We start from the raw sequence: 11,256 nt of genomic DNA, 5'->3' as shown, positions 1-11,256 counted from the left end.
GTAGGAGACTTGAATAAATGGATATTGGAAGATAGTTTTGTAAGGATGACATTCCTTCTAAATTTATTAAAGAACTAAGCAACTCTCTGATTGTAATTCCAATAAGATTTTCTTAACTTGAAAAACAATTCTAAAGTTCCTCTGGAGAAATAGATACTCAAGAAGAGCCAGAAAAGATCTGCAAAGAAGTGTAATAAGAAAGAACTTAAAGCTGTAATCATGCAGTGAGCGTGATAATGGCCCAGGAATAAACCAATGGGGGACGTAGAGCAGGGGTCAGCACTCTAAGTGCAGCAGGCCAAATACAGTCATGCCCATCCGTTTACGTATTATCTATGGCTACTTTCATGATATAAAGGCATAGCTGTATAGTTGCAATAGAGACCATTTGAACAGTAAAACTGAAAAATATTTGCTGTCTGTTCCTTTACAGGAAAAATTTGCCAACCCTGGCAATAGAATGACGTCCACATTCAAGTGTCTATAGATGACATTTAAAAATCACTGGGAGGGGATATGGGGATATATGTGTAGATGCAGCTGATTCACTTTGTTGTATAGCAAAAACTGGCACAACAGTGGAAAGCAATTATATTCTAATAAAGGGCTTAAAAAAAAAAATCACTGGGGGCCACAGTCTCTTCCTGTTTGCGGAGGGTGCGTTGTCGCTTGTAGCTGGAACCGCAGTGGCCGTGAAGATGGCGTCTACCAGCCACTTGGATGCTCTTCCAAGAGTCACATGTCCAAACCATCCAGATGCGATCTTAGTGGAAGACTACAGAGCTGGTGATATGATCTGTCCTGAATGTGGTCTGGTCGTAGGTGACCGGGTTATTGATGTAGGATCTGAGTGGAGAACTTTCAGCAATGATAAAGCAACAAAAGATCCATCTCGAGTTGGAGATTCTCAGAATCCTCTTCTGAGTGATGGAGATTTGTCTACTATGATTGGCAAGGGTACAGGAGCTGCAAGTTTTGATGAATTTGGTAATTCTAAGTACCAGAATAGGAGAACCATGAGTAGTTCTGATCGGGCAATGATGAACGCATTCAAAGAAATCACTACCATGGCAGACAGAATCAACCTCCCTCGAAATATAGTTGATCGAACAAATAATCTATTCAAACAAGTGTATGAACAGAAGAGCCTGAAGGGAAGAGCTAATGATGCCATAGCTTCTGCCTGTCTCTATATTGCTTGCAGACAGGAAGGAGTTCCTAGGACATTTAAAGAAATATGTGCCGTATCACGAATTTCTAAGAAAGAAATTGGCCGATGTTTTAAACTTATTTTGAAAGCTTTAGAAACCAGTGTGGATTTGATTACAACTGGGGACTTCATGTCCAGGTTTTGTTCCAACCTTTGTCTTCCTAAACAAGTACAGATGGCAGCTACACATATAGCCCGTAAAGCTGTGGAGTTGGACTTGGTTCCCGGAAGGAGCCCCATATCTGTAGCAGCAGCCGCCATTTACATGGCCTCGCAGGCATCAGCTGAGAAAAGGACCCAAAAAGAAATTGGAGATATTGCTGGTGTTGCTGATGTTACAATCAGACAGTCCTACAGACTGATCTATCCTCGGGCCCCAGATCTGTTTCCTACAGACTTCAAATTTGACACCCCTGTGGACAAACTACCACAGCTATAAACTGAGGCAGCTAATGTCAAACTCTTATGAACACTGAACTTTGCCTGTTGTGCATAGCCTATACAAAGTGCTGGATTGAGCCTTTAATAAGGAAAAACAAAAGACATGGTACGCATTCCAGGGCTAAATATTAATCGCTTGGCATTCTGTATGTATATACTAGTGAAACATATTTAATGATTTAAATTTCTTATTGAATTTGCTTTCTTTTGTAGCAATCTAGGAAACTGTATTTTGAAAGATATATGAAATTATGTAATTCTTGAATAAAACGTTTTTCAAAACTAAAAAAAAAAAAAAATCACTGGGAATGGGAATTCCTTGGTGGTCCAGTGGTTGACTCTGCACTTTCACTGCTGTGGGCCTGAGTTTGATCCCTGGTTGGGGAACTAAGATCCCACAAGCTGAGCGGCAAACAACAACAACAACAACAACAACAACAAAACAAAACAAAACAAAATCACTGGGATTATTTGATTACAGCAGTCGTCATATTTCTTATGCCCCCTCCCTTCTCCAATACACACATACTGATTGCAAATACTGAAAGAAAATGTATCATTTATCAACTTGCCATGGAAAAACTTTTTTCCAGAGATGCCATAAATGAGGATGAAGTGTTTTAAAATATGACTACAAAAAAAATTGTTTAAATGGCAAGGGAACAGCAGAAACAATATTGCAAGTTAAATGGTAAACTTGGAAAAATATTTGAAGATATGTTTAGCATGATTTAACAGTTAGTGGTTCAGTTGCAGAGTAGAGAACCCACTCTGGCTCATTAAGCAGGAAGGGATTTAACACAAGGATTTAAGTGGTTCCTGAACTGTTGGGAGGGCAGAAGGAAGAGACCTCAGAGCTGGCCTGCCAGGGCAACTGCTGCTTTGGTTCACCCAGGAAGCTGCAGAGGAATCTGCTGTCTCCTCCCATGGTCATTGGAGCCTAGGGTCACAGTTGTGAGCCAAAGACCAGGAAGCTTTAGCCAGCACTGTTGACTCACAAGCCTCATGGAACCCAGTGACCCCACAGCAGCAACCATGACTGCCACACATGCCTGGTGTGCTGACCCAGTTTCTCAAGTTTCCTGCCAGCATGTCCCAGTGGTAGAATATCAGCACATTTGAAGCCTTAGCTGCAAGGGAATCTGGAAAGTGTGGTTTTCAGCTCTCCTGGAACAGGAGGAGGTTAGGGCAGGTGCTGAAGGAGCCAATCTACTCCACTGCCCGTAATTATGCACCCTGGCACGTATACAGTGAGAGCTGTGAGATGCTAACCAGGAAAAGATAAGTGTGCTAATTCAAAAAACAGGCAAAGGAAAAGACATGTAACTCAAAAGAAGAGAACCAGGAGGTCAATAAAAACGAAAGGCTGTCAACCTTACAGTCAAAAACTGCAAGTGAAGTCACCAATGGAAAAACTGGTACTGGCCAGGATCTGGGGGGAAGAGCCACCCTCATGCTGCCGTAAAGTCAGAAAACCTTTTATTATTATTATTATTTATTTGTTTTTATTTATTGGCTGCGTTGGGTCTTTGTTGCTGCACGTACAGGCTTTCTGTAGTTGCGGAGAGTGAGAGCTACTCTTTGTTGCGGTGCGTGGCTTCTCATTGTGTCTTCTCTTGTTGCAGAACACGGGCTCTAGGCATGTGGGCTTCAGTAGTTGTGGAGTGTGAGCTCATTAGTTGTGGTTCATGGGCTCTGGAGCACAGGCTCAGTAGTTGTGGCACATGGGCTCATTTGCTTCGCGGCATGTGGGATCTTCCCAGCCCAGGGATTGAACCCATGTCCCCTGCATTGGCAGGCAGATTCTTAACCACTAAGCAATCAGGGAAGCCCAGAAAACCTTTGTAAAGGGCAGGTCAAGCCCCTGATTTAGCAATCCAGCTTTGAGCAGTCTCTGCCAAAGAAGGAAATCCTGTCATGAAGGTAGCAAGAGGGGTATCCAAGCATCAGAGGATTGCTATCAGAGTGTTACCCTCAGCTGCAAAATATTGCAAACTAAATGCCCATTAAGTGGGGACTGAGGAAATAACTGGAAGTACATTTACACCACAAAATAGTCTTTGAAAAAGAGGGGCATTGCTCAGGGACAGTGTCATGTGGCAATTAAGTGCACAGGCTTTGGAACTAGAGAGCCTGGGTTTGAACCCCGATCCTACCACTTACTAGCTGTGAGATCTTGGAACATACTCAGTGTTGCCTTTTGGAAAATAGAGATAATAACAGCAAAGTAAACATAATAATAGATAATAACTTTCTTGGCTGGGGTTTTATGAGAACTAAATGAGTGAATACGATGTCTCCTTTTGAGCTCTCAATGAACATTAGATGTTATTATGTTTGTTGCTCAAGGTCAACGACCATCGCATGATATTTCAAGTGATAAATTAAGGTTTCAAAAGATCAAGTACATTATGATCCATTTTATGTAAAAAGCAGTGTACATAGGAGCCCATACAAATAATAGAGGCAACAACAGAATTTTCCAGAGTGTGTTCATAATATTAACAGAAGTCCTCTTTGAATGGGATTTCAGGTGATTTTACTTTGTTTGCAATGTCTTGTATTTGTGTATGTATATGTATGTTTGTTTATAATGTACCGTGTATTGTTTTAAAATAAGCTATTAAAAAACCCCAAATGGCCAGGGCTTAAATCTCCTCCTTTTATTATTTTGACTAAAATAAGGCACAGCCCGCTATAGGCAGACAGAGCCCCGAGGTCCCTGAAGAAAAACTAGGAGTGTCAGCCCTGAGCACACTGGACCACAGCAGGGAGCCGGGGTCTCCTAGCAGGAGTCAGGCACCAGCTCAGATCGCCATGGCAACCATGATGGAAAGTTAAAAAAAGTAGTTTTGTGGGAAGAAAACACCTCTCTTTATCATTAGTGGCATAAAAATAAGAAGCTTATATTTTTAATATTTTTGACAGCAACCTTCTTTCCTCCATCACCAAAATCTCAGAGCAAGAATTCCAGTCCTTTGGCCATAGGTTCAGACAAATAGTGAATAATCTGGCATATAAGCGCTTTTCATAAACAGTGCTCTTTGGCAGATTTTTCCTGTTATGATGACCTGTGGATGCGAGAGATTACTGTTCAATAAACGTGTTGGAAATGAGGCATCCAAACAAGTGGTTCCCTCTTCAGAACAGAATCAAGCAAATCTTCGAGTTATTTGAAAGATGCTTCAGAAGCTGAACGAGAGGAGAACTCCCACTCTGAAGCTCTGACCTGTGGTGGTTTAGCTTCTGCCTGACCCCTCTAGTGATAGGTGTCCCTACTCGCCTAGAGATGTCTTCATTGTAGGAGAGTTATAATCATTAGAAATTAATTGTTTTGAGCCCCAAACCTGCCTTTCTGGAACTGCCACCAATTGACTCTAATTCTAGGTCAGAATCAACTCCCAGAAAGTGTAATTCTTGTCCCACTTCAAAACTTTTCAAATAGAGAAAGGTCTCTGGCATGACCGTTTTGGAAAGTGGTATCTGTTTATCATCTATGGAGGGGGTTTCTGGGGTCCTCAGGTTCTGGGCATGTGAAGCAGACACCCCCTCACAGTCTTGCTTGAAAAGCTGATGTGTTGTATCTCATCTCCTTGTGATAGTTCCCTCTTGATCTAGCTATGCTTCAAAAATCAGGACACACGCTATGCCTCTGAGAAGGCCTCCTGGTTCTCTCGGGAGCTGCCTGTCTCTGTGGAGGTGCCTTCCTCTACGGTGAGGGAGCTTGTTGTCGGATCTGTCTCCTCCCTAAGGCTCACAGTCACTTAAGGTGGTGGTCGGGGAGGGGGGTGCCGTCCACCTCTGATTGCCAAGTGCCCATCTGACGCTGGGACTCGGTAACTGTCAGATGTTCGGTGCGGCTGGTACTGAGGACAGGGAGACAAGCCCCCGTGTCTGGGGCCCCCGCTGGCACTGCCCGCGATGACATTCCTGTCCTGCTCTGTCAGTCGTTAGTGAGCGTGTGGTTGAGCTGCTGACAGACGAGTTGTCACCAACTGAGATGTCGCCGACCTGGTTCCAACCAGGAACCAGGGGGTCCTCCCTTGGGCCTTTCACATCTTTCCTGTGTGCCGTGTTTGAATTTTGATGCTCTCACCCCATTTGGTCTTGAGCTGTTAAAATAGTGTAACAGGCTGGTGTTGAGTGTGGAGTGCAATCATCTCTCCCCAGAATCACCCACAAAGCCCCACGGCTGACACCCGATGGTGTCCCATGTCCCGAATTCAGGGAACGGCCAGCAGGTCGACTTGGCCTCTCTCTGCAGGGCTTTCCAAGAGAACACCAGCTGGAGAAGTGGCCTTATCCTGTTGCCCTCTCTCCTGATGGAGGGGACTAGGGGCAAGGGAAGGAGGCAGCCTCTTGGGGGGGGGTGTGTGTGTGTGTGTGTGTGTGTGTGTGTGTGTGCGCGTGCGCGCGCGCGCATTGTTGGTGAAGAGAGACTATTCCTTTTGCTCTCCTTCCCCAAATAAGGGCTCCCAGATCCAAAGAAGGAGTCTGAACCATCCCTTTTCCCACTAGTGTGGGAACTTGTGGTCTCTTCCGCCTGGACTCCCAGGCTGCTGGGCTGTGGAGGTGGACTTCCCAGAGGCAGCCCCGCTGAAGCTGCCTGCACAACCTCTGTGGGCCTGGCAGGGACAGCCTGTGCTCTGGGACATGCCCCAGAAGGAGCGGCTGGCTGCCTTACAGGTCTCCCTGAGAGAGAGTGCCTACTGGAGACAGGTCCTTGCAGCCTCCCCTGAGGGTGCTGAGCGACCTGGGAAAAGAACAGACGCAGCAGGACTTCCTGTGGGGAGGGGCCCTGAAGACCACGCTCCCTCACAAGAATCCACAAATGTGCTCCTGAGAGTCTGCTTGCAAGCCCCATCCCATGGAGAGGACTGATGTCTAGTCAGGCTTTGACAGAGAAACAGGGGCCACCAACTGAGAGGGATTGGTCCTCGGCCCCAGGCAGCTCTCTGTCCTCCTGTTCCAACACCACGCCAGTAGGAAACAGAAGAGACAGAGAGAGAGCAGGGCAGTTGCAGGCCGAGGGTCTAGCCTGCCCTGAAGGGAGGGCTTTGAATCGAGTATGAGTTTGAGGAGTTAAAATGAGGATTGGGTCTTCAGGAACTGGAACTACACTGCTCTAATAACTGAAAGGGACCAAAAAGTGATGGAATGGGCTGAGATGTTACTACAGTCCCCTTCTCTCCAGCAGGGAGATATTTGCAGAGCAGATTCTTTCGGGCAGTGGAGTTATTGGAGAAAATAAGTCCGTTCTGTGTTCATATCACTACTGAGTGGGACCACCAGTGAATCAGCTTCTTTGGATATGTTTATAAAACAGTCAGTGAATCCATGGAACTGTGCCGTCGTGGTCATGGAGGCTGCCAGGAGGCTGGATCATCTTCCCAGTTTTAGCAAGTCACCTGGAAGTGACCCGGTCTGGTGGATGAGGTTGTGAAGAGAAGCCCTCTCCTTACTGCATGTGTGTGGTGTCATGATTGTGTGGAACAGGCCTTGGGGACCTGCAAAGAGTGGGGTCCTTTTCCTGATCAAAGGAAGGAGATTGATTAGGAATGTAAACTCAAGTTACCCAGCCAATTAGCTATGAATAGGGCACGTTCCTTAGACCAGAAAATCACAGTGGGTTGGATGAATTTAGGAGTGCAGAGAAGTTGCAAACTCTATTCTCCTTTTTGTTTCTTCATTTCTTCCTCTTTTCCCTTCCTCTTTCTTTCTCGACTCTCTTTCCTTCTCCCTCCCCCTCCTGCTCCCCTCCCCCTCCCTCCTCCCTTCCTTCCGCCTTCCCTCCCTCTCTCCCTTCCATCCTTCCTTCTCTTTCTTTCATTGTTTCCCTCCCTGTGCTTCTTCTTTGTAGAATTTATGACAAGTGCGTAAACATTTATTTAATTTCTGTTTATTGTCTGCCTTTTCCACTAGACCACAAGCTTCTGAAAACATCGACGTGTCTGCTGGGCTCACTGTTCTATCTCTGTTACCAGCCCAATGATGGGCACGTGGCAGGCACTCAGTCCATATACACTGAATGAATACTCGATGGTGATCATTAAAATGATACTCTTTAAATTGCTAATTTTATTATGAGCTAAATGTCCTGGTCTCAAAAGGTGTGATCCAAAGTAAGGTCATGTGTTCCTTTCTGAGCATCCACATTGTTATTTCGCACTGTTGTAGCTGTAGGAGTCGCCTCCCCAGGGGAATTCTGGGAGTTGTCTGAGGGACTGTCTGCCAATGGTTCTCAGGAAAACTGTACCCAGCTCTCTGTGGTCCCCCAGCCTCCACCCCCTTGCCCCCCTCCCCCTATGTGCTCCTTCTGGGGAGCCTCCGAGGGTGGCTCTCCATGGACATGGGTCCAGTTTTGGTGTCCCTCTCTAGCACCTCCTTCTGGCTTCAGGCGAGCATGAACTGCTCTCTCTCTTTTTCTCTTCTATCTTGTCCTGGGCCAACTTCTTTCTCTAATTCCCAGGAGCACATCAGAGACCCAGAAACTACAGAGAATAACTTAAAACCACCCCTCGGGTCAGACCCACAACCTACCGGGCCAGACGGGTCCCTCTCAGGGCTACTTTCCTGTCTACCTCCTGGCCAGACACCGTGTAACAGGGGGCAGCCCCAAAACTCCAGGCATCTCCCTCCCTCCCTCAGGGGCCAGGACAAACTCACCTTAGCATCTAAAGAGAAGAGGAGGTTTTTTTTCAGTTTAAATTTTTTTTATTTTTTATTTTTGCCTTGCCTTAATCTAAAGCCCATACCTCTGCTGAAAGACACAGCCTATTTGCGTTATTAAATGAGACGGGAACATCAGTGTTTGGCTTATCCCACTACATGTAGGTCTTGCCCAGGGGCAACAGGTGGGAAGTGCTGAGAGATTTTCCTAAGTCGAAACTCGGTCTTCCCTGAAAGTAAATTCAAGACTCCTCCCTTAGGAGACAGAAACCATTTACAGCATCAAAAGATTTGGATATATTTTCAGTGAGGTCCATCCCCATTACCTTATTATCACAACTGTTGTCTTTTGTAGGATAACCCTCGTTTGGATGTCACATTCTGATACCTTTGTTAGAAACCTAGTCACTACTTTGCACTTACATTTGTTTATTATTTATTTAACAAATATTCATTGAACATTTACAAGGTCCCTGTTTCCTTGCAGTTTATGTTCTTAGATCAGGGATCAGCAAATTTTTTGTGTAAAGGGTCAGATCATAAATGTTTTAGGCTTTGTGGGCCATAGGTCTCTGGGTATAACTCTCAACTCTGCCGTTTTAGCACTAAAGCATCCACAGATAAAATATAAATGAGTGGTCCATACTGTCTCCAGTAGAACTTTATTTATGAAACAGATGGTTGGCCTGGGTGTTGTAGTTTGTTGATTCCTGTTCTAGACAATAAAACAGATGTATAACATGGCAGGTGTGACCAAGTGCTAATAAAAATAAGACATGGTAGACAGCAGAGGACAGATCGTGTAGGAATCTATGCTGAGTGAGATTGGGAATCCTTGGAAGATTTAAACAGGGAAATGGTTTACTCTGACTCCCAGATCCAGTGGAGCACATTGCAGAAAGAGTGGAACCTTGGAGACCAGTTGGAAGGTTATTGTGATGGTCCAGATGCAGAGGGATGCTGGTTGGTACCGGGATGGGAGTGATGAGGTGGTAAGAAGCGGTTGCATTCTAGGTAGATTCAGAAGTTGACCAACAGGCTTTGCTGATGGTCTAAAAAAGGGAAGTTCAAGGATGATGCTAAGATTCTAGTCTGAGCAGTTGGAAGAATGGTTTTTCCATCTACTGAGATGAATAAGAAAGGAGGAATAGGTTTTGGGCAGAAGACCAAGAGTTCTGTTTGGGACATGTTAAGTTTGAGATGCCTGTCAGACACCCAAATAAAGCTGCTGAGTAGGCAGTTGGATAGATGAGTCTGGGTTTAAGGGGAGAGATTTGGGGTTACAAATTTGAGAGTCATCAGCATGTGGATGGTCCTTGCAGTGTGGATGAGATCAGCTAGGGAGTGAGAATTGTGTAGAAGAGAGGTCCAAGGATTGAGCCTTGGGATGCTCTGAGTTTGGAGGTCAGGAAAAGGAGAGCTGGGAGAGGAGAAACCAGCTAAAGAGGCTGAGGAGGGGGCAGTGTGATAGGAGAGAGGCAAGGGAGGGGGCTGAGGGTGGGGAGAGTGGACGGTGGGTGTGCCCGCTGCTGCTGGTGGGGCTACCAGGATGCAGGCTGAGAACGTCTGCTTCTTTAGCCCTGCACCTGGGGCTTCCTTTGATTAGATGCTGGAGCTCAGCTGGAGAGCTCTTTGCATTGCCTCTTGGATCCTGCATTTCGAGTCCCCCTGTGGTTCCTGCTGCTGCTTTCAGCGAACTCCCAGGCCATCACTCTTCCCTGATCCCTTTATCACCCGACAAGTTGCATTTTCTTTGCAACTTGGCAGGCAAATCGTACCTCTCAAATTGCTCATAATCCTTGGCTAAGCGGCTCCCTTTGTACTGAAAAAGGAAGCCAGCAGAGTCAGAGAATGATTTCTGGAACAAAGAGGAAATTTTTCTAACAAAAATACAGGCACATCATATACCCCCCACCTCCTTTCCCTATTCCCTAGGGCAGGATGAACTCTCCTGGCCAACGGAGCAGCTTTCCCCTCACAGGGTAAAAATGCAGCTCCCTTGAGGGCTGTCGGAAACATTCTGAATTTCCCTTGGAGGCAGAAGCACCAGGAATGGTCTTGGTGATTGTGTGCACAGAGCACATGTAGGGCAAGAGGGAGGGTGTGCAGAGGTGAGAGAGGAGAGCCAGAGGACCCAAGGAGACCGGCAAAGGAGAAAGACTGAGGCAGAAATGCAGGAGCTGGAGGCAGCAGGCTTTTTGTGCATCATCTTGAGTGTCTGTGACCTACAATTGGCCACATGTTGAAGGTCATGAATCCAGGAAGTTGGTCCCCTCCTTCCTCTCCTTTTTGCATCACAACAAAGATGACACCTGGCACTCTGAGCTCACATCTGCTCGTGTCTTTGTTCTATTTTTTTCCTACTCTGTTCTATTTGGGTGTTTGGCCTGAGGGACTGAGGTTTGAAAGCCACACTCCAGCTGTCCCCTCCGTGCCCACTCCTACTGAATTATCCTGAAATCCCTCGTGCTGGCATGGCCCCCTCTGGCTCCAGCTAAGCAGGGTCTGGGGCAGGCTTCTGTTTTGACACAGAATCATGAACTTGGCAACCCGCCCCTCCCCCACAAGTCTTCTTGGATTTTTTTGTATTTAATAAATATAATTTGTGGGCATTAACATAGGGAATTATTCCTGTGTAAACAGAGTTTAGATCTTTGGTCAGAAATGTAGAATTCACATGTGTTTGGGGACAATGTTTCTGACAACAGAATAGGAAAGAAAAAAAAGCATAAGCTTGCTCACAGAAGATAATCACCTGTCTTCTGTTTTAAAACAATCTTTTCCATTAAATTCAATCTTTGGGGCTATTCAATTTATATCCAATACAGTTATCTTTGGCATACTTATGAAAAAGTGAATGTAACAGATATGTATTTCTTTGACTGGCAAGTTAAAAAAACAAATGAAAATTAGAATTTTATCTTTTAAATCATTAA

The 11,256-nt window shown here is 45.5% G+C and overlaps 1 protein-coding gene across 1 annotated transcript; it reads left to right on the top strand.

Moving 5' to 3' along the window:
- The first annotated feature begins 642 nt into the window (after nt 1-642).
- On the top strand, nt 643-1,933 carry LOC130851661 (transcription initiation factor IIB-like). Its single transcript, XM_057732284.1, has one exon. The coding sequence runs from the start codon at nt 699-701 to the stop codon at nt 1,647-1,649; it is 951 nt and encodes a 316-aa protein (XP_057588267.1). The 5' UTR covers nt 643-698; the 3' UTR covers nt 1,650-1,933.
- Nucleotides 1,934-11,256: the final 9,323 nt, after the last annotated feature.

The sequence above is a fragment of the Hippopotamus amphibius genome, chromosome 4 (assembly GCF_030028045.1).
Source record: "Hippopotamus amphibius kiboko isolate mHipAmp2 chromosome 4, mHipAmp2.hap2, whole genome shotgun sequence".
Taxonomy (NCBI): Eukaryota; Metazoa; Chordata; class Mammalia; order Artiodactyla; family Hippopotamidae; genus Hippopotamus; species Hippopotamus amphibius.
The sequence above is the reverse complement of the archived record's forward strand: the minus strand, read 5'-3'. Positions and strand labels throughout refer to the sequence as shown.

Bases quoted from the DNA above. Each gene is read 5' to 3' on its own strand.
- LOC130851661 (XM_057732284.1), top strand. From the start codon at position 699: ATGGCGTCTACCAGCCACTTGGATGCTCTTCCAAGAGTCACATGTCCA.